At 39.4% G+C, this 24,164-nt stretch overlaps 3 protein-coding genes across 5 annotated transcripts in view; 1 reads left to right on the top strand and 2 right to left on the bottom strand.

Moving 5' to 3' along the window:
* The window catches only part of LOC134651025 (kinesin-like protein KIF19), a 38,615-nt gene extending 26,289 nt beyond the window's left edge, over positions 1–12,326 (bottom strand). The window contains exons 1-4 of the mRNA XM_063506001.1: positions 11,875–12,326; positions 6,942–7,010; positions 3,692–3,802; positions 3,170–3,355 (exon numbers count right to left, since the gene is read on the bottom strand). Of these exons, the coding sequence (XP_063362071.1) occupies positions 3,170–3,355; positions 3,692–3,802; positions 6,942–7,010; positions 11,875–11,946 (438 nt within the window). The 5' untranslated portion in view covers positions 11,947–12,326. The remainder of the gene's footprint in view (positions 1–3,169; positions 3,356–3,691; positions 3,803–6,941; positions 7,011–11,874) is intronic.
* On the top strand, positions 709–21,245 carry LOC134651023 (mitochondrial dicarboxylate carrier). 3 transcript variants are annotated; one of them, XM_063505997.1, is made up of 6 exons: positions 709–819; positions 18,248–18,420; positions 18,980–19,092; positions 19,771–19,910; positions 20,363–20,570; positions 20,911–21,245. In XM_063505997.1, exons 1-6 carry the CDS (start codon positions 716–718, stop codon positions 21,148–21,150), a joined length of 978 nt encoding a protein of 325 aa, XP_063362067.1. In that variant the 5' UTR covers positions 709–715; the 3' UTR covers positions 21,151–21,245. The 3 variants fall into 3 exon arrangements, with proteins under 3 accessions (XP_063362067.1, XP_063362069.1, XP_063362068.1); XM_063505999.1 differs by lacking the exon at positions 709–819 and adding an exon at positions 14,790–14,923 and having other exon boundaries at positions 20,911–21,244; XM_063505998.1 differs by lacking the exon at positions 709–819 and adding an exon at positions 17,694–17,840 and having other exon boundaries at positions 20,911–21,243.
* LOC134651024 (uncharacterized) lies at positions 13,480–15,089 on the bottom strand. The gene is made up of 2 exons (XM_063506000.1): positions 14,936–15,089; positions 13,480–14,379 (listed from the first exon to the last, which is right to left on the bottom strand). Exon 2 carries the CDS (start codon positions 14,372–14,374, stop codon positions 13,631–13,633), a length of 744 nt encoding a protein of 247 aa, XP_063362070.1. The 5' UTR covers positions 14,375–14,379; positions 14,936–15,089; the 3' UTR covers positions 13,480–13,630.
* Positions 21,246–24,164: the final 2,919 nt, after the last annotated feature.

The following is a 24,164-nucleotide window of genomic DNA, read 5'->3' as shown; positions in this document are numbered from 1 at the left end:
TTTGGCTACACAGCGTGCCAAATATATAAAAATATGCATGACGACACGTGTAACCAAACTTCCTTAAAAAAAGCAAAAAAGAATGCTCTTTCCTCGACAGTCGGCTAAAATTATTTTTCAATCCCGAAATATCCATTATAACAAAGTATCGTGACTGCAACTGCATTCGCTCGCATCGTAAAAATGATGCATCATATACACCGCACTAAATCATCATACATTATGCACGACACGGCACGCGGTAACTCGCTATTATTAGGACACCGTCACGCAGACCTTGGCTTAACAGCCACTGCCACTGTTCGTCGAGGAAACCAGTATAAGAGTACCTTCCAGTTCTATAACAACAATTCGTTATCAGAGCTCAAACTTAAAATGGTACACTTGAGGCAAACGCTGCGTTTGGTAGGTATAAGACACTATTAATTATTACTATTATGGTAAGCCGTTGTGTAGAAAAGGAACATGTATTCACACTTTCCTAAGCATTAACGTCCTTTTTTATTTGTCACACCAGATTTATGCTATTTCCAATGCACACTGTACACAACGTGTCCTATAGAATGAACCAGTCTAACTATGACTTCGAGTTTCGTAACAACTATGTGCCCAATGCCCAATCGGAGCAATATATGTATACCTCGGTTACCAATGGGAATGCTGTCCCTGTATTTCAGTGGTGTGTTTTAGTAATTATGGTCTGACTAAATGAGTAATGCAAATTGTTCGGTCGCGTAATGTATTGTCACATGCGAACATGTACCTGGGTAAATCGTGTAACAAAGTCGGTACGTTTAATGCAGCCAATGTGAAAGACCGGTAAGTGCTTGCAATTTTGCATGTCACTATAATTAACAACATTCACCATTGCATGCTTAGCAATCATTACTAACTATTATATACAATATTTGTAGATGCTCGGAAACTTTTGATCATTGGTTTTAATAGTTTTAACTGATGAGTGATGACCTACTAAGGTTAAGGTAAGGTTTTTTTTTAACGAAAGGCTGATTTGCAATTTTAGGCGGATAGCAAAAAGAGGATGCATTAGCTATTTACAAATTGCAACAAAGATATTAAAACTTATACGTTTTTGGTCCTGTATGTCTATACAATAGAAATGCTTTTTATATAGAAGAAAAAGACAATCTAGCCCCGAGAACTACCGTACTGTACGAATACGAATAAACACCTCATAGGCCGAGGGCTGGTCGCTTTCCGCGAAGCTGGTTCGGTGTTCATGGTGTGCGTCTTGCCCGCGCCGTTGGTCGCGCCGTACGCGAGCACCGCTCGTGGACTAGTGTACGAACCTCGTAGGCCGAGGGCTGGTCGCTCTCCGCGATGCTGGTGAAGAGGTGCGAGAGCGCGCGCGACATGAGCCCGGTCATGGTGTGCGTCTTGCCCGCACCGGTCGCGCCGTACGCGAGCACCGCTCGTGAACTAGTGTACGAACCTCGTAGGCCGAGGGCTGGTCGCTCTCCGCGATGCTGGTGAAGAGGTGCGAGAGCGCGCGCGACATGAGCCCGGTCATGGTGTGCGTCTTGCCCGCACCGGTCGCGCCGTACGCGAGCACCGCTCGTGAACTAGTGTACGAACCTCGTAGGCCGAGGGCTGGTCGCTCTCCGCGATGCTGGTGAAGAGGTGCGAGAGCGCGCGCGACATGAGCCCGGTCATGGTGTGCGTCTTGCCCGCACCGGTCGCGCCGTACGCGAGCACCGCTCGTGAACTAGTGTACGAACCTCGTAGGCCGAGGGCTGGTCGCTCTCCGCGATGCTGGTGAAGAGGTGAGAGAGCGCGCGCGACATGAGCCCGGTCATGGTGTGCGTCTTGCCCGCACCGGTCGCGCCGTACGCGAGCACTGCTCGTGAACTAGTGTACGAACCTCGTAGGCCGAGGGCTGGTCGCTCTCCGCGATGCTGGTGAAGAGGTGCGAGAGCGCGCGCGACATGAGCCCGGTCATGGTGTGCGTCTTGCCCGCACCGGTCGCGCCGTACGCGAGCACCGCTCGTGAACTAGTGTACGAACCTCGTAGGCCGAGGGCTGGTCGCTCTCCGCGATGCTGGTGAAGAGGTGCGAGAGCGCGCGCGACATGAGCCCGGTCATGGTGTGCGTCTTGCCCGCACCGGTCGCGCCGTACGCGAGCACCGCTCGTGAACTAGTGTACGAACCTCGTAGGCCGAGGGCTGGTCGCTCTCCGCGATGCTGGTGAAGAGGTGCGAGAGCGCGCGCGACATGAGCCCGGTCATGGTGTGCGTCTTGCCCGCACCGGTCGCGCCGTACGCGAGCACCGCTCGTGAACTAGTGTACGAACCTCGTAGGCCGAGGGCTGGTCGCTCTCCGCGATGCTGGTGAAGAGGTGAGAGAGCGCGCGCGACATGAGCCCGGTCATGGTGTGCGTCTTGCCCGCACCGGTCGCGCCGTACGCGAGCACTGCTCGTGAACTAGTGTACGAACCTCGTAGGCCGAGGGCTGGTCGCTCTCCGCGATGCTGGTGAAGAGGTGAGAGAGCGCGCGCGACATGAGCCCGGTCATGGTGTGCGTCTTGCCCGCACTGGTCGCGCCGTACGCGAGCACTGCTCGTGAACTAGTGTACGAACCTCGTAGGCCGAGGGCTGGTCGCTCTCCGCGATGCTGGTGAAGAGGTGAGAGAGCGCGCGCGACATGAGCCCGGTCATGGTGTGCGTCTTGCCCGCACCGGTCGCGCCGTACGCGAGCACCGCTCGTGAACTAGTGTACGAACCTCGTAGGCCGAGGGCTGGTCGCTCTCCGCGATGCTGGTGAAGAGGTGAGAGAGCGCGCGCGACATGAGCCCGGTCATGGTGTGCGTCTTGCCCGCACCGGTCGCGCCGTACGCGAGCACTGCTCGTGAACTAGTGTACGAACCTCGTAGGCCGAGGGCTGGTCGCTCTCCGCGATGCTGGTGAAGAGGTGAGAGAGCGCGCGCGACATGAGCCCGGTCATGGTGTGCGTCTTGCCCGCACCGGTCGCGCCGTACGCGAGCACTGCTCGTGAACTAGTGTACGAACCTCGTAGGCCGAGGGCTGGTCGCTCTCCGCGATGCTGGTGAAGAGGTGAGAGAGCGCGCGCGACATGAGCCCGGTCATGGTGTGCGTCTTGCCAGCGCCGGTCGCGCCGTACGCGAGCACTGCTCGTGAACTAGTGTACGAACCTCGTAGGCCGAGGGCTGGTCGCTCTCCGCGATGCTGGTGAAGAGGTGCGAGAGCGCGCGCGACATGAGCCCGGTCATGGTGTGCGTCTTGCCAGCGCCAGTCGCGCCGTACGCGAACACTGCACCCGCGAAACCCTGCAACGCGCCGCCTACTAGGGGCGCGCATACTGCCTCGTACACTTCCTCCTGAAAGCAACCATGTGTAAGAATCCACTTACAACCATCCAAATACTTGAAGTTAGATGAATAATCTGACAAATGAATCCATTTGTCAGATTATTCATAACTTAATAAATATATAACTTGATAAATACAATACGTATTATTTATCAAGTTATACGAGTACTTTATACATCGGTAGATATATACTGACGTACCTGCTGCCGAAGTAGTGCTGAATAATTTGACAGCTGAAGTAGATGTCACTGTACGATACCCCGTACATTATGCGTATATTATCAATGACAAAAGTTAACGTTTAACAATTCAGTTATTATATGTTGTATTAGTTATGAGACTTACTTGTGTGCTGTCTTCACTGAAAACCCTGTCGTAGACGTAATGCTTGTCGTTGACTCGTCGTTGGCGGAGGACATCTCGCCGGCTGTCCGACTCCTCTTCCAACACCAACATCTGTTCATATTACGACCAAGATTAACTTATGCTATAGGTACCTATAGGTGCGGATTGACCTAAGAGACACATGGATGGACATAACGTCACTAATAGGTACAAAACAAAACTGTGATTGACGACCAGTCTGGCCTAGTGGGTATGTGTGGGTATAAGTGACCCTGCCTATGAAGCCGATGGTCCCGGGTTCGAAACCCGGTAAGGGCATTTATTTGTGTGATGATCACAGATATTTGTTTCTGAGTCATAGGTGTTTTCTACGTATACATAACTAAGTATGTATTATCTATATACGTATGTATATCGTCGGCCGTCGCCATAGTAGGAACAAGCTTTGCTTAGTTTTGGGCTAGGCTAGGTTATATGTTAACAATGTCCCCGAATATTTATTTATTTCTATATAAATTATACGTTTCGGAACAAGAACCAGCCGCCCCCATAGAAAAGGAAAAAAAGATAAACAAAAGGAAATACTTAGGCATTTTTATGGGAAATGAAATAATCAATAGGTATTGATTTGTTGAACTACCTAATTGTTAGTTATGGCCATTGATATTCTAACATTCAACATTCACCCTTGATCGGGATCTAGATAAACAGTTGGCCCGAGCATCATTCAAGTAAAATTGAACCACGCAGTGCAGTGCAGTAGGTGCGATTAAATCAAATGGAATTTTAATGTTCTACCATTCCGCAGTCATTACAGCGGCCTTATTCTAGAATTCGATGTACCAAAATTATATTTAAAACGCATTGCTACGAGCAGCTCTAAGTAACGTACGTGGAAGCATAAACAATAAGTCACAGATATCGAATTGATATTATATTGATCTCGAATTATCGTTTCTGAACATCCCGTGACTTTTGTTCGGAAACGTTTAATCATGTTTAAGTTACACGTACCAGGCTACATTCCCACGTGTTAAAGTATTAAGAACTGGCCGTTATCTAAATATGATGACCACGTCACAAACTGTCACCACAATTAATCGCATAGGCCCCAAGAGATCGTCATGTTACAATGTTGTAAAAAATCGAATACAGTCCTAGAATAGTAAATGCCATTTGAGGTTTAATTGGAATTCTGCTGTATCGGGCGGTTGGCTTAAATAACTAGAGGTTTTATGATGTTTAATACTACTTTTTGTAGGCAGGTTATATACATATAGATATTTCAAACGCTAGAGCAAAAGGTGTCTGACTGATAGGTTTTAAAACAAATTCGTTTCAATCTCAAAGCGTTTTTTGTTTGAATTATGAATATGCCACAAGACTTTATTAAATGATAATAAGTAATTTAAAACAGAAAGTGGACAAGAGACAAAGTGTCATCAGCGTGAAATTCCAAACAAGGGGTCTTTGTATGTAAATGTTCATGTAAATATAGTTAAATAAATTAAGTCTTGGTTCGTTATTTATTTACGTAGGTAGGTTACATACCTAGTGCATGTTTTTTTTTTATATTGCAGTACTTTCATTGACTACTATCACTATATCATATACTAACCTAACCCAACAAGGTCCAAATTTGTTCGAAAGAGAGTCAAGAACACAGAACAAGTAGGTAATAACCTCTTTAATATGTTCTGTGGCCAAGAACAGCTAAATTATATCTTTTAGCGTTAAAAATGCGGCCTTGGTCTCTGACTATCAACATTAATTACGGGATTGGGTCAAACTATAATTGTTAGCGACGTATTTAACGCGTAAAGTTAAAATCTATCTAAGACCCATCGTTAATGTATCACAGATCGTTTCCAGAAAATCACGGGCAATCTGTTCTGGAGATAATTTAAAGAAAGATACCGTCCGTATTTTAACAGTGATCTATAGTAAGTAGATTACTGTAAATTTTAAGACATAAATTACCTAACGTTTAAGTATTAGGTTAGGTGGTACCTATAATTATTATTTATAGAGTTTTCTCTTATTACTAAAAACAATAATTACTTGGTCATACTTTTTTATAGGTACCGTAAAATGGGGTGAGTAGGGTTCGCGGGGAGAGTTGGGTTATGAATGGGGAGAGAAGGGTTAAAAGTGGGGTGAGATGGATTTTTAAGGCTACTGCTACAAAAATAATGTATTCCAATTTAAAATGGAGCTATAGTAATACTCATAATAAAAAAAAAGCGATCCAACAATCTTCCAAAATCACCTTTGTATGAAAACCCAACTCACCCCAAATACGAAGGACTACGGGGTGAGGTGGGTTTTCCTGTTTATCGTCAAAGTTATGAAATGGAACTACCCAAAATAAAATAAAAACTAAAATACAAACGTCCGGAATACTTATTATACATCATTCAGTTTGCATATGTAAAAATATAATGTTATCGAGGTTTGAATGTCAGTTTTGCGCCTACTCACCCCATTTTACGGTACTATTAAAAATCACAATTTACTTTTTCCACCATGCCAATTAGCTACACGCCAATGCTAATTAGCACGCGAAAATAAAGGCTTACACCTATATTGCTCTTACAAATAAGATGCTACCTAAGTACTCACTTATTAGTTACTCATAGCTTATAAGTAGGTAATTGCCATTAATTCTACTACTTGTGGCCAAACCTGTAGCTAGGTATTTACCTTTAATGGCGCGAGCGTGACGCTGGCTGCCAGTGCACTCAGTGCAGTGCCTTGGCGTACATTTTCTTTAGTAGATATAGGTAGGTACATACTTTATAAAGATTTAGCTTGCTCAAACATGTATTCAGTAAATGGTATAATATATACGAAATAGTTTTGACTTTGAAACTCCTCTTACATAACGTTAAGCCGTGACGTGAGCTATATACCGTAAACTATCAGTATCAGTCAAACCACAGACTACATATATACTTACTTTACTTTACTTTACTATACTTACTTTATGGTCAAACAGACAAACATAGATGCATGTTTCAGAATGCATTCGTTTTTTGTTTTTATTATTAATGGGGTTTAATGCGACATTATAGAATTAGTGACATGGTCGGGGGTCGGGAAAGGTACAACATTATTTCCATTCGTCTTGGTGTAAAATGAATGCATTTTCGAGCACTTGACAATGTCATGGCCCACCGAATATTTACTAAAAGGGTCTTAACTCCGTAATAGTAAGGTTCAAAGTCAATATAAAAGGAACTAAGGTTACCTTATCGCTGACCACGTGAACGATGCGGGGACCTTCATCTGGGCGCAGCGGTCGCACGCGTACCGCCACCTGCAGGTCAAGGTCGATAGTTATCTGATAACTAGGGCGGAACTTAATCTTACAAGAATGCAGTGATATTGATAAAAACAGATCTTTGGCAGACCTTATGTCGTTGCATTAAGGATTAAAAATGTTCAGTGTACAGTCGCCATCAGATATATGGGAGTGGCTAAGGCGCTCACAAATATCTGGACACGCCTCTATTGTCAGGGCGTTAGAGTGCGTGTTCAGATATTGTGAACACCTTGGCCGCTCCGATATATATATGATGGCGACTGTACAGTATCGTCAATGGTAGGTAGATATTAATCCGTAGTGACAGGAATGATTGTAAGTTTGATAAGTGTTTTCAGTATACGATCATCTGTTCGGCTGCCGTTGTTTGTGTATTATTGAATGTAGGTACCGAACTTTGTCGAGGACTGTAACAGCAAAATGTGTTTGCGTAGCGTAGCGGCACTCAAAGTTTTAGTGCAACGGGAAGGTCAGAGCTAATAATAAATTATACCTAGGTGAAAACTACCCACGAAAAGCTACTCACACAAATTGTATCATACCTATTATTTTCTTATGCCTGCCTAGTGTAGTTAAAAAAAATAGTAGGTAAATATATTATTCCCGGTTTTATACCTAGTCACCCCGCCACCTTTATTCACCCCGGTTGACGTTATTTACATCATTTACATCAAAACCATGCAGATATATAGGCATATATATATGTATATAATATTCATATCCACGTATTCATACTTGATAATTGTTATGTTCATGTTATTTTATTATTATGTAACATCAAACAACATGGCCATACTTATCGTGATAGCTTGACAGTGAAGTCATACATTATGTGTCTGTGTAATGTGTACGAGTATGTATCTAGAATAGACAATTAATTAGTTCAGAAAATAAAGAATGGGTGTATACCTAAGAAGTAGGTATTAAACACCCACACATCGTCTTTGAGAGTAGGTTTTACCCGTTTATTTGAAATAGGTAAGTACATGAATTAAGTATAAAGAGTAGGTATTAGGTACCTAGCCTATACTTAATTCATAATAGAAAAATACCTCTTGCTTTTGCAACACTTGCTAATGATGAGGTCATTTGGCTCATTTCATTTTTATCTGTTATCACTTACTTATCACCTCTTTTGCCGCTTTTATCAAACATATTCCCAATATAGAATGTTTACCAGAATATCCAAGGGTTTATTGAGGCTTCAGTGGGTGGTGGTGGTGCCCTTGCCTAGAGCACTATTTATATGTGAAATAATACGCGGAGATAGAGATGATGAATATTTACATATAATGAGAGAATATTTACAGCGAATATATTACAATAGGATTAAATAAGATTTAGGCTTCCGTATCGCAGAAGGAAAATTTAGTTGTGTCGAAGTGACATGACTGACACGTTGACGTAGACTTGTAGACGGGTTGTGGGCAGCCAGTATTGTGGTGCGCCACAGGTGTATGTTAAATGACGGTAAGCATATTCCTACCTACCTACTGAGTAATCTACTCTAACTCTATACTTCTAGAGTATATTAACCAGTCTAATTGTTCACAGAACTTGCGGTGACAGAGTGTGGCAGTGCCACCCTGAGCGTCAATAGAGGCAACCCACACTTTGTCACATCAAAATTTGTCCAGAGCTAGCTAATAAGGCGGACATTTTAACTAACTTAAAACGTCCGCCTAACCTAACCGAACATTCTGTCTTACTAGAATATAAGTAGAGCATCCCTTCTACATATATGAACATAGATGCAACTTGTTCACTCAAATCATTAGAGATTAGAGGCACCTATTCTTAAATTTTCTACAGTTGTGTACATTACTTAGGTGAAAAATTGGTATTGACTTGCCACTAGCATAGCACATCGGCAGCTTCAATTTTTTCCTAGGGCTAGGGCAGATGGATAACTTTTGAGTTTTAGTCGAGCGTAGTCTACGCGACATGGTGTCCGCTTTAACATCTTTACCGTCAACATGCTATACCGGTCTACATAAAAACATGTTAGGTAGATGTAAGTAGGTACTCAAACCACTATGAATGGACCACATTCTGACCGTTCCAAGCTGCCCATCTGCGGAGCCTTTTAATTTAGGTATATAGGTCTTTATTAAACAGTGCAATTGAGTTGATCGGTCACCCCGTGGAACGATGACAGCTGTGTTTGCATAGATATTATAATATAATATCGTATAGGTACACACATTGTTAATAGAGTAGCCTTAAACCTTATTTTAAGGCACGGTAGACATTCCTACAAAAAATATTAGTTGCTAATGGCTGGCATTTTTCAGTGCCAATCATTTGGTACTTTACCCCACAATAAATGCTATTTCACAGCAGCTCGAACAAGGGTGCTTTGATACCTAAAGACATTAAGCAAATTTTGATTTTGCTGCGAGCGTGACACAAAATGACTCCGACTTTGACCGGATTCCGATGGGACTGGCACATCGACTGGGCTATTGGACTTCGCTTAAGCCTGGAGCTGCTGAGGTCTGCAAACGCGAAGTCGAGCGAGAATGCGAAAGCTAAAGCAAACTAGGCTGGTAGAGTCTGTGCGGAAAGAGGACAGTCGTGTATGGGGCCCAATACATTCCACGACTCTTCTCTTTCCGCACAGACTCTACCTGTATGTATATACATATTGTGGTATATAATAGCACTTAATTCGGTTGTAAGCTAGTATAATTTTTTGCTTGTACTTAATTTATATTATATTTGGACATTTTCATAGTAGATGTTTTCTAAACAGATATCCAGATAATCTTGGCATCACTTGTAAACTTAAGTGTGTAGGTAGGTAGGTAAGTACCTACTTAAATACCAACCTAGCCCACCCTAAACAAATAGGTAGGCATAGCAATAAACCTAGTAGATGCTCTACGGGAATCTAACACCCGAGGCAAATATCAAATATCAAATATCAACATTTATTCAGCAAATAGGCCACAAGGGCACTTTTACACGTCAATATGGAATTTACATACAGCAAAAAAAAAAACACATCAATAATTATAAAATACAACTAAGCCGTAAATATCAAATCAAACTAACATAGAGATGTATAAAGCCTCTAAATGTCGAATTACAGAAAACGCAATAACAATAGTATTGAAAAAAAAAAAAACACAAAGATACAAAAACTATAATCTAAAATTATTTAGAGATGTAAATGTCTCTAAGTGTCATCATAACTAAAAGATTAAAATATATAGTAGTTAATCAAATTATCCTTAGAGATGTATAGGGTCTCCAAGAGTCAAAATCCTGTATACCTAATTAAAACATTCATTAAATTAAAGAAAATGATAGTAAAAATAAAATAGCATACGAGAACCGAATGAGGTGTGTCCATGTAATTATACTCAAAAATAAAGTTACTAAATATAATAGCTCGTGTTAGCTTAAATAGACCAGTCTCCACAAACAGCACCCGTTCACGAGTATGACGCGTATCTCAGCCATCGCCTCTCTCAACCTTCATTCGGGAAAGTGGCGACCCGATCAACAACGCCACCGTAAGCAAAGACTTTTAAGCGAGCATGACATATTCAAGCTGCCGGGCCATATTAATATTTAAATTGTAATAATGTATAGCTGTGAGACACAACATTTTGTTCTTGTATGTTACATGAAAAACGGTATATCTTCACATAATTACTAAGCAAAATGCCCTATATTGACTAAGAGATGTATAGGTCTCTCAAGTGTCAGAATCATTAAAAATATAAATATGTACAAACAAATTAAAAATAAAATTAAAACTTAGAGATGTATAAGGTCTCCAAGTGTCAAAAACTAAAATTAAATTAAGCAATATAAACAATATACCTAATTAATCGAGAACATGATGGTCTCATGTGTCAATTCTACTGGAGACTAGCATGATTAATTCACAATGAAAAGAAAAAAAAAGAAAAGAAAAACAATACATATTAACTCTTATTATACTATCGAAATCAAGCTGCCGGCTTAAAGGCATCTCTATCATCTATAAAATCATTTACAGTGTAGTACGCCTTACTCAACAAGGAGCGCTTAATGTGTGACTTAAATTTGTTAAGTGGTAAATTCGCTATATCAGTGGGAACTTTGTTATAAAAACGTGTACAGTTCCCGACGAAAGACGTACTAACCTTACGGAGGCGGTGGGCGGGCACAGAAAGTTTATGTTTGTTTCTAGTGTTATAGTTATGGATATCACTGTTAAGCTTAAATTCGTGGACGTTTTTCCGAACATACATAATATTCTCAAGTATGTATTGAGATGCAAGGGTAAGAATGTTCACTTCTTTGAATTTCTCTCTCAGGGATGCTCGAGCGCCCAGTCCATAGATAGAACGTACAGCTCGTTTTTGCAGCACAAATATTGTCTGAATGTCTGCCGCTTTTCCCCACAACAGGATTCCATACGACATAACACTGTGGAAGTAGCTAAAGTATACCAGCCTGGCCGTCTCTACGTTTGTCAGCTGTCTGATTCGCCTCACTGCATAGGCAGCAGAACTAAGTTTGCCGGCTAGAGTGGCTATATGTGCATGCCACTGCAGTTTTGCGTCTAAAGTGACTCCAAGGAAAACCGTTCGATCTTCGAATTCCAGCGTATTACCTTTTATTTTAATATTGCTGTTGTTTACCTGCTTGACGTTCGGCAGCGTAAAGTAGGCTTAGCATTTGTTTATGCAAAAAGTAGTTTTAGAGCCAGTTGCACCATCCTTATTTGACAGACTGATCATCGTCACCCGGCGCGCCGCGGCCATTTACTATGAAACTTTCCATACAATAAAAAGCGAACTCTTTAACAATGACAAACAGTTTGGTGCAACCGACCCTTAGTGATTAAAACTGGTCTCACCATCAGCTTCTCCTCAGTGGCGGTGGGCACCCCGCCGCGGGTCTCCGGCGTCGTCACGTTGGTCTGCGTCATGGCATCACCTGTTGTTCCACTCCTGGTCACTCCCAGCCACTGCACTACACTCGCACTCTCCTACTAACAGTTACACACACTTAATGACCCTTTCAAAATATTTTATTAAGACATCATCAATCATCATTCAAAGGTAACGAATTACGTTGACACGTAACGAATTAAATTTGAATGCATCAAACAATTTGACATGATAATTGTGGCGCGCGGTCTGCGCCCCGCGACCTCACGTGGACTGGCGGTGCTTCAAAATATAGCCTTCGTTTGGGGCGGTCGCTGGGCAACAGCTAACACCACAAATAAAAATTTCATGCGCACCATGGCCCTCTTTTTTTGCCTCCCGATTTTGATCCTGCGTTTAGCTTCAGTAGGTTTCTTCATCTCCGCCACTACTGACTTGACTATCAGCTTCTGAACATTTCGTCTATCTACCCCCAATTTGGACTGTCAGTTCCGTGGCCAGCATAGGTACGCTTGTATTACGTTGAACAAGTATACGATGAACTCTATATAGTCGAAACAACTATGCATAAGCGAAGACACACTTATACTGGTTCTTTTGAGAGAAAAGCTCGCTTTCGCTGGGAATACCAGCAAACATTTGCTCACTCCTCATATATGAACGGCCAGATGGTTTACCATTACCATATGCCTTGTTCCTTTTTTGAACGTTGCGGATTGATCTGATGAAGAAACTTCATAGTCAAGAAGTTCCATAATGAATCACACTTCGACCTTAGGTCTTAAGTAGGGGGCGGAGCAGACAAATAAGTAACTATAGCTGTTATAAAATAAGAATAGAAACCAATTACAAACATCTCGTAGGCGTGTTTTGAAAATAGTAAAAAATACGGACCAAATAACTATTCTTCTTCTTCCTTCTTGACCTTTTCCGATTAACTTGGGGTCGGCCTTTCTTGTCTACGGACCAAATAACTACCTATATGTACGTTTCATTCTACTAATATGTAGTTCTAGAACTAAAATAGGATTAAGCGTATCATAAAAGGTCTTTTGTTTTAATTTTAACCAAATTTATTATTTTCTCGTCAACTGAAAAGCTCCACTGGTGACGATGACGCTACGAGTGTGTCGTACGTATCCTGATGGAACATTTTTCCGGTATTTAAATGTATCGTAGAGGCGTAACGGCAATATGCGCTGAATGGCTTAACCATGCCCTCCATTGCTAGAAATCACCACGACACTGACAGCTACGCTACGAAATGCTACGCCGTAACCCGTAGCAAGTGAATGCCGCATGTAGGGGAACCTACTGCTACGTGCGCTCAGCATGCGTCATACGTGGTCATACGCTGCATACGCACTGGAAACATTGTATATTGTATTTGACTAAAAGCAAATAAATTATAATGTTATTTCGGAATATGCTACTTTTATTACCAACCAACATATATCTTCATAATTTCGAATACTAAGGATCTATATATTAACAGGATTTTTAGGACAGGTTACGTAACAGTGTGTGGTTTAGAATTAAAAACATATATCACATAATACAGAATTTATTTATAAACATGACATAAACAATTTCCACACATTTATTTTGGAATGGTCTGAGCTTAATTAACCAGCAATCTACTGATGATTAACATAATAATTGATAGCAATTACCTTCTGTCCTGTTTTCCCTTGGGCGGTAGACTTGAGGTTAACCAACTTGTTATACAGTGCCCGGGGCGAACAGTTTAACACCTCTATCAAATAGTTTGAAGAGATACCGAGAAGGTTTCATGTCAATGGTGTTCATGTGTTCATCTTCAAACTTATGTCCTGGATACTTAATGGTTAAGTGTCCAGACACGTCAGCACTCAAGCCTGACAAAAGGTTCCTGACTTCCAGAATTGTATGAGCTGTGTGGCAAAGGAGGTTTGCCATGACATGAGTCACGTCATCTTCATGTGCTACATTACAGTGAAATAACACAAATGAACCTATGTTGCCTCTATTTAACTGAATTAATTTATTGCAAAACTTATTGACATCTCTGAGACTGTACTGCATGTCAAACAAATGAGAAATACCATCCAAAATAATATGAACTACATTGTTATTCAACTTCAAAGTTTGTACAATTTTAATTATAGAAGAAAATATATTTTCTAGTGATTTTTCTTCATTGGCCATCAAAAGGTTAACAAGTTCTTCATCTAGTTTAAAAAAATGTACAAGGCCAGCATCTACATGCCTTTGTAAATTATAATTCATTTTTAGACCCACATTTTGATAGTGGAGAAGAGAATTATGAGTAGCTATGAACAGAACAGCTTGCTTACTTTTAATGCAGTGACCAAGTATACAGCTAGTAATAAATGAACTATCACACCCATTGATTTCCTTAGCAACAATCACTCTGCTGGTCGTATTATTATCCAGATGGAGGCTTGATATTACATCTGATGCCATTCTTTCTGCAACAATTATACAAATAAAATATTAAATAAAGAGTATATAATATAATATAGAGATACTCTTATAAATAAAGAGAGAGATATTTCACATAATTATTACTATTGACGATAAGCTACGCGCCTGCGGATGTTATTCATTTCATTCGTTACTCGCGCTCGCGACCTCGGTGTACACCAGTCTCTAAATTTGTACTGGAACATAATGTCGCGAAATTGAAGTTTCGTTTCCTACGTGTATTGTTTGCGATACATTTATATCGGACGATTGGGATATAGTAAACATTAGTTTCATGATTTAAAATGCCAGGGAAACGTGCATGAAAATATGCGTTTGGACTCCTAATTAGATTTCAGTAATTACCAATTGGACATAGAGTACAGAACTAAATTCTGGGATTTCTTGCGGGAAATATATAAACGTACATTGATAAATAAGGTGAATAGTGTGACTTATAATTAATTGTGATATTGGATTATTGTATATATCAATAGCATGTGAATAGTGTTGAATTGGGAATCGTAAACTGGATGTTTAACTTCACTTGTGAGTACTTACTATGATTAAAACAGGAAATAAGTAATAAGAGCCTGTCGCAATTTTAGGTATGTATAAAAGAACTTAATAAAGCTCTACTTTTCAGCTAAAATCTACAATAACTAATTAAATCTCTTATTTTGATATTAGTCAATATATTTTAGGTTAGGTATGTTCAAAAGTTAAACTCAGAACAAAGGTAATATGATAGTAATTGAAAGTATTATAAAAAAAGGTTTAAAATGAATTGTTTGTTATAATTACTAATTCAAATTAAATTGAAAAAAGTTTAATCGAACTTCACGTAGACAATTGTAAATAGAAACGCCGGCTATGTTATTTTTAAATACGTTTTTACATGTTTATTTTATGGTTTCTGAACAAAATTACTAGAAAATAAACTGTCAGTCAGTACTGTCATGATGCTGTCATGTGATGTGGGTCCACAGATATCGTAAAAAAAAAGCGGCCAAGTGCGAGTCGGACTCGCCCATGAAGGGTTCCGTATTTAGACGATTTATGACGTATTAAAAAAAAACTACTTGCTAGATCTCGTTCAAACCAATTTTCGGTGGAAGTTTACATGGTAATGTACATCATATATTATTTTTTAGTTTTATCATTCTCTTATTTTAGAAGTTAGGGGGGGGGGACACACATTTTACCACTTTGGAAGTGTCTCTCGCGCAAACTATTCAGTTTAGAAAAAAATGATATTAGGAACCTCTATATCATTTTTGAAGACCTATCCATAGATACCCCACACGTATGGGTTAGATGAAAAAAAATTTTTTGAGTTTCAGTTCGAAGTATGGGGAACCCCAAAAATGTATTGTTTTTTTTTCTATTTTTGTGTGAAAATCTTAATGCGGTTCACAGAATACATCTACTTACCAAGTTTCAACAGTATAGTTCTTATAGTTTCGGAGAAAAGTGGCTGTGACATACGGACGGACAGACAGACGGACAGACAGACGGACAGACAGACGGACAGACAGACGGACAGACAGACGGACAGACAGACGGACAGACAGACAGACATGACGAATTTTGCCATTTGGCTACGGAACCCTAAAAACCGGCCAAGTGCGAGTCGGACTCGAGCACGGAGGGTTCCGCACCATCAACAAAAAATAGAGTAAAACAAGCAAAAAAACGGTCACCCATCCAAGTACTGACCCCGCCCGACGTTGCTAAACTTCGGTCAAAAATCACGTTTGTTATATGGGAGCCCCACTTAAATCTTTATTTTATTCTGTTTTTAGTATTTGTTGTTATAGTATAGCGGCAACAGAAATACATCATCTGTGAAAATTTCAACTGTCTAGCTATCACGGTTCGTGAGATACAGCCTGGTGACAGACGGACGGACGGACGGACAGCGGAGTCTTAGTAATAGGGTCCCGTTTTTACCCAGGGTACGGAACCCTAAAAATGGCTTGATTCACTCCAAAGAGTATCTCGTACCTTTGGGCTTTACAAACAACCCGATAATTACAGCGATTTGCTTGGGACATATTGCCGATTTCATTAAGGTCAGTCTAGACGAAAAAAATTTTTCGCCAATCTGATTAAATCAGGTGGCGTGGACTCAAACGCCAATTTCGAACGATATTACTTTTTGGTAGGTAATTGGTTATTGAGGTGCGAACGCAACATGAACCTAGTATTTTAACTGGACCAGGCATGAGGGGTGGGGGGAAATGACCGACCGGATAGTCTTATGTATAGCCCAGAGACAAGGGAATAGCCTGACCAGTAATATATGATAATTGTCAAGAGGGCGCTGTTATTCTCATGTATCGGGTGACAATTCAGTGTAGTATGAAAAAATTAGTTCCAGTGAAATTCCGCAACATGGCGCACCCTCAATAGATCCTGGTTCATCTATATCTTTCAGTAGGAGTAGCAGCGAAAGCGCTATTATTGTTTGTCCTCGTCACAGTATCACATTTTATTTATTCCCCACCATAAATTAGTATGGATTATGGTGGGCAACAAATAAATTCGACCAATCATAGTGTCGCATTGCGTATGTTTTGTCCCTCACGGAGGCACGCGTATACCACTTCTATAGGATCCTACCTTCTATGGAACGCAAGAATACCAATTTTTGACGCTACCGGCCAAATATCAACATATAGATGGTCAAGCAAATCTTGTCAGTAGAAAAAGGCGCGAAATTCAAATTTTCTATGGGAAGTTATCCCTTCGCGCCTACATTTTTCAAATTTGCCGCTTTTTTCTACTGTCAAGATCTGGTTGACCAAGTATAAATCTTGAATTTGAGATTGACGCCCGTCTGGACTGGCATTTATTCAAGTACAGCTATAGTGTGTCAAAGGACTGTTCCATTTCAAACATAGACAGAGAGATTCATACTATCTTTGTCTTACACTAGTACTAGCACCCAAAAGAAAAGGATGAGTATAGTTTTTTTGGTTCCTATTTACTGACAAGATTTGGTTGACCCGCTATAGTTTAATTGTTGGAACAAATTGTACTGTATATGGAGCCCTTTGGCCGAGCCATTGCCATAGCCTAGGTCAATGAAGGTCACATGATCTGTGGTATCTCTATCGCACTACTGACAATCACGTAAGCGTGAACAGTACGAAAGTAGACATCCTACTACCCTTGAACAGCTGTGCGCATGACATGTGACTGTCAAAATGTCACTGTCAATGTCAAGTCAATGTCAGGTCAGTTGATAATGTGATTGTCCACTCAGCGCTCTGCACGCTTTCGCTTTCCTGCATTTTAGTTATAGCATGTTATAGGTTTTATTGAATTATTATGTGCTAGAGATATGGAAGTGAGAAAAATAACATTACACAACTCATCATCAAGACTGCCCTGAATCGGAACATCAGCCATAAATCCGTATGATACTCGTGCATTTATTTTCCTGATAAGAAATTAAAATGTAAGTGTAATAGCACGTTTGCCGCTTTCAGTTTTGCCCTGAATTAAATAATTATGTTGGTAATTAACTTGGTTTAATTGAATATACACCGAGATGAATGAGCACGGCCCAGGAAGCATAGGCCACGAACACGTATTCTCCAGCAAGCGGCCGGCGGCCCAAATATTTAATTCCTTAGATATAGCTGGTCAACCAAATCTTGTCAGTAAAAAAAGGCGCGAAATTCAAATTTTCTATGGGACGATATCCCTTTGCGCCTACATTTTTCAAATTTGCCGCCTTTTTCTATTGTCTAGATCTGGTTGACCGAGTATAGTAAACTTAGCAAGTGCACAATTTTTTTTAGTTATTGTCCTAATAATAACCTCGGAGAATATTAAACATGATACCGTATAATTATTTTTTAGAATAATGTCTTCAGACCCAGTTAAAGTTTCACGATGGTATTTCGGAGGTTTGGCTTCCGCGGGGGCAGCCAGCATCACTCACCCGCTGGACTTGCTCAAAGTGCAGATGCAAACACAAAAAGGGAAATCGGATTCTTTACTCAAACTCACTGGAAATGTTTTAAAAAAACAAGGTAAGTTGCTTTAGTCTATTTAACCACTAATCCCATGGCTTGATATCAGATCAGCCAAAAAATAATCTTTTGAATATGTCAAAATAGCTATTTTCGATACAAGTGTGAAAAAGAGGAAATTCTAAACTATAAATTAAAACACGACCGAAGGGAGTGCTTTAAATCGACATGAGTTGCGAATTACCTATTCGCACGTGTATCGAACAACGTTTTACAGTAAATATGGCACTTAAGTTTCGACATACGCACGAAAAGTGCTATTTTACGCACTAGTGCGGAGTAGCAAGTAGTAATATGTACTATAATATATTTTTTTAATTAAAGCAAAGATAAAATTATAACAAGCTATGGGTAGGTATCTGATAAACTTTCAAGCACTAGAAGATTCAGACATGTGAATTTGGCTTTTAACTTATGTCAGTAAAATACCCATAATCTTTGCCTGTCTTTATAGCTATGTTGAATGTAGATAGTATTCTTTATGTTGACCACAGAGACATAAACATCAATAAGCATCAATTGATTAATTGTGCTGCAAATCCATTTCAATTTTTAACAGGTATTATGGGTCTATACTCCGGCATATCAGCCTCAATCACGCGCCAGCTTAGTTACTCCTCAGCCCGTTTTGGAATCTATGAAGTTTCTAAACAGTACTTTGCACCAAAAGATGTAAGTTATTTTATTATCTGATGAATGATTATTAAAAAAAGCTAAAAAAATCGTAAAAACTAGCCAAGAAAACAAAATGCCAGAACAACATGAGGAAGATGATGATTACAAAGCTATATATAATTAATATTCATAAAGGGTATTATGTATATGTATTTATGCTAAGATTTTGAGTAATGAAATGTAACATATTGTTTTTTTTTTCTCGAAATAATACCTATATTGCCATACCTTTGTTGCCAAAAGAATTATAAAACATAAAAGGAATGAAAAGTAAAACCAGCTTAGCCACCAATAAGTGGTCTGTAATCACAAGATATTGAAGAAACAGTATAGTTTTAGTAATTTAGTTATGTCCATAAAATTAAAGTCAAAAAGTTGCCTAACTGTTACTCAAAGTTATTTATTATTGGAAAATTCTAGACAATTTTCTTTTATAAAAAAAGACAGTCAAATTTTTCCAAAATATCTGACATCTACTTTTTTGTAGAGCCATAAAAGCGTGTCATATATTTATGCGCGCTTCATAGTAAAATATATTATTGCAGATGACTACCTACCGAATTTGTAAACCTTATAATATATCTCGTAATAATAGTCCTGTAGGATCACCTCCTGTGTGTCATTGCTTGCAAGTAGTATTTAATTGATAATTATTGAATGACGCTTATGTTTCAGGGCAGTGCATTACCTTTCTACATGTCTGCATTCCTAGCTGGGCTGGGAGGATTGGCAGGAGGACTTGTAGGAAATCCCGCGGATTTAGTCAATGTACGCATGCAAAATGACGTCAAACTGCCTAAGGACAATAGACGAAAGTAATTAATCAAAGTTTTTACATAATATGTTTGTCTTCTAAATTATCACAATAATTAATGCCTACGCCAATTCTTCGAAATAAATAACCGCGGGTATATTATACACCCCAAACCTCTTTAAATAGAGTTAAATAGTCACCGGAAAAGCGCTAAGATGACTTGCACTCTTTGTATTTGCACATGACGCATGTAGCTGGAGCAAGTAATAGTGATAGACCATTTGTTGAGCAGTGGGCTTAATGTTGATAGACCAGTGTCGCTTATACATGTGCAAATAACTAGGGCAAATTCATTGCAACCCCGTGACGAGTACGATATGACGCCGTGTGCAAGTACAATAACCTGACCCTTTTAATATAACTTGCGCGAGAAATCGTCTGTAACAGTATGCAAGCACCATCGGTTTGGATACCAGTAGTATGGCCTTTACAATCCAATAAATTTTGTTACAGTTACAAAAACGTGTTCCACGGGATGTATTCGGTGGTCCGGAAAGAGGGAGTGATGCAGCTGTGGGCCGGGGCTAGCATGAACTGCAGCCGAGCAATTCTGATGACCATCGGCCAGCTCTCCTTCTACGATCAGATCAAACAATTGCTTCTGTCCACCCCGTACTTCGGGGACAATGTCGTCACGCATGTCACGTCCAGTCTTTGCGCTGTAAGTACATTCGCGTTATTCCGTTATATAATACGTACCTACCTAGTTACATAATCTTCGTGGTCATTCAACTCGATCACGCAAAGTAGATCTACTTTAACATTTAATTTATAATAACGCTGCTACTTTTTTTATTTTGCAGTGTATCTGAAAGAGATTTTTTAATAGTCTAAACTTGTATGAAAAATTGTCTTTATAAACTCTAAATCATCATCAAATGTAATATTCTTCAATACTCTCCTACATTTGCAAACATTTTAGATAAGAAACGATAACGTAATCTTGCAATCTGAAATAAACAAGTTACATAACTTACATAAGTGTGATGTTTACATTTCAGGGTGGTATAGCAACGACGCTAACACAGCCGGTGGACGTGCTCAAAACAAGGGCGATGAACGCGAAACACGGAGAAGTGAAAGGTCTGTTAAGCCTCGTGGCCAGCACGGCTAAGGAGGGACCCATAGCGTTCTATAAAGGGTACATTCCAGCGTTTGCGCGACTCGCACCTCACACCATTCTCACATTCGTGTTCTTAGAACAGCTTAGAATAAACTTTGGATTTGTCAAAGGGAATTAGGCTTAATTAGTCAATGCTGAGACGTAGACAATTTTGCAGTCTGGTCCGGGAGATCCTTATGGTTTTGATGGAATCGACTGTGGATGAATATGTTGAAATGCATTGGTATTTTGGTAGGCTACGGAATTTTCAATGAAACATTGTATGTGTGGCAGCTGCCGAACGTACGAATGCACATATGAACTGAAAATTAGAAATATTACGGCGAAGATAACTGCATTTCAAAATATTTACAGTTGTCTTTATTCTTCTGAAAACCGCGAAAACTTCTAAGACTACAGGCTGTTAATCGTAGATCTAGTAGATACATTTTAGAAGCATTTAGTGATATGAACATTATAAAATAACAGACTTAGTATTCATGGGTAAGGATAAACCATTGTATCCGAATTTCAATAGCAAATAGGAACAGTAACTATGAACGAACGAATCGAGAAAATAGTATTTTAAAGTTCAAACTAAAATAAGTAGCCAGTTTATTGTTTCCAGTTAATTAATTTATCCATATTTATTTATTACCTAACCTACCTAGTTTTTTCCTTACAACTTTGGCTAGTCTTCCTGATGTCCGCATATTTGCTCAAAATCGAACCAAATACTCTATCTTTATGATAACGCTTAGGTACCAAGTAACAACATACTTACCTATAAATCTAATGTACAATTAGGTACTTTAAGGATAATTCAAATGTTTCTATTTTTTTTATTTGAGCATATCTACACTTAATCATACTACATTAAATAGACACGGACGAGTTATGCCCGCGTGTTTACTTTCTTCCATATAATATAATATTTAGATCAGATACTTTGTATCTATTATTTTATATTAGACATACAAGTGTTTAATATACCCTGCCAGTAGCCATACAAACTCTAATTATATTAATCTAATACCTTTAAACGCAGTTCTTGCATATTTATTTATTTATATATATATTTCAATGATCTCGGAAACGGCTCTAACGATTTCGATGAAAATTTTCGGGGGCGAAAAATCGATCTAGCTAGGTCTTATCTCTGGGTAAACGCTCATTAGATGTTTTCCGAGCGTCTCCCAGATATTTATTATGTATAAACAAACAACAACAGTGCTGTTAACTGACCATAAGTAGACCTTATGTCTTTGGAATAAGGCTAACTGTCAGTTAACAATTTGTACCTGCCTATCTATGTCGCAAATATCCTGCCTAATTATGTTAGTTAGCAGTTATAAAATTACTTACGGAAGCCCTTGTGAAAAATAATAGGTAATTAAGAACGTCACTTTACTAGGGTATTACTTAGTTCCAATTATACCTAACGCACGGAGTTACCTACAGCTCTGTCAAACGGGGTAAAAACTACAGTATACACCGTTTATTTGCAATTTGCCCCAAGCCTTGTGAATGTCATATTCACTTTTCTAACAGTGGCCCTCGTGAACACGATAATTTTGACGTGATAACGTCATCGATGAACACCGGTAGCATGCACGAAAGTGTCACGTTGTGGACAGATCTGACCATGGTAACGTTGTGGACAGATCCCCATGGTAACGTATAAAAGTATGCAATTTTTCATCAATGTTTTCTTATGACGTTATCACGCAAAATTATCGCCCGTAAACAGACAACCATATTTTTATTTTCTATTGTAAGTATACACTGTCTGTGTTGCATAACGACTTGCTGCCAGTTTAACCGTACATATTGTGTTGGATTACAATTCAGGAATAGACTCGTTTCTTCAATTCCGTTACCAATATAAGGTACCTAGATTCTAGATTAGGGTATGGGTTTATCGTTTGGCTAATTTCCACAAATGAAATAATGAGAGTTGCTTTGCTAACGACAATTGTTAACACGGACAGGTTTCTGAAACTCTACGATTGCACCTTGGTATTTTGCGTGAGAGACTAGTGCTAACGACTATGTGTTTTATTTATTTAGGTAGTTTATTAAAATGTGTGTAGTCGCAAAAGGAAATAATCTATAGAATCAATCGTCACGGTATGTAATTATGTGCACAGTGACTAATATATTTTGATTAATTTTCGTGCACATGCACTTAGGCATTTTATTAGTTTGACGTTAGTTTTGAGTTAAGATCGGTTTTCCTAGGATAGCGGTGCCGTCATATAGCGGCCGTCTCCATACTAAATAATACGGCTAAATATGGATGTCGTAGTATTTGTATGGAGACGGCCGCTATATGACGGCACCGCTCTCGGAGGAAACCAAAGCTTTACTCATACTCATGTTACCACATAGAGACTGTTTGGAAAGAGAAGAGTCGTATAATGTATTTGATCCCATATATTTCTCGACTCTTCTCTTCCCGCACAGACTCAAATGATTTGCGTAATTTTTATTATTATCTTATATGTATAGTGTAGGTAAACTAAACACCACGTGACGCAGTAAGTTACATAGGTACATAATGTACCAGCACCGAATGACCCAGGCTTACAATCTTATCAGATAATAAACAAATTGTCGCAAAACATATGGGTTATGGTGATAAATTAAAGTTCATTCCTGCAGGTCATTTCATACTTTTAAGTAAATATTTTTATTTTTATTAATCATGTTTATGTCAAATGTTTTTAATTTATTTTTGTTATCATGTTGGTCACATGTTATACATTTACTTTGAAGTTGTTTTATAAAAACACTTATATATATAGTCTAAGAATATTTTGATTCCATTGTCTGTTAATGGTTGATGTTACCGAAAACTTAAAAAGTTTAGCTGATATATGTTGAAATATATGTGTAATGATTATAAAAGTATTTCATTTCTTCAACAGTCATTTCAACGCTTCCGAAGAATCCCAGCTATGTCAACAGCAAAATTTAGTATAAAAACAATGTTTCTACCTGCATTGGTATAAAGGTTGAATTTCGTTTTGCATCGTCATGATATGGCGCGCCCTACAAAACTACTCAAAGCTTTGGTAAAACTATTCAAAAATGGAGATATTACCAGTAGAAATGCTGATGTCAATAAAACAGCCTTTTTATACACATCAC

This window comes from Cydia amplana, chromosome 9 (genome assembly GCF_948474715.1).
Source record: "Cydia amplana chromosome 9, ilCydAmpl1.1, whole genome shotgun sequence".
NCBI classification, from domain to species: Eukaryota; Metazoa; Arthropoda; class Insecta; order Lepidoptera; family Tortricidae; genus Cydia; species Cydia amplana.
Note: the sequence above shows the minus strand (reverse complement) of the source record. Positions and strands in the feature narration are given on the sequence as shown.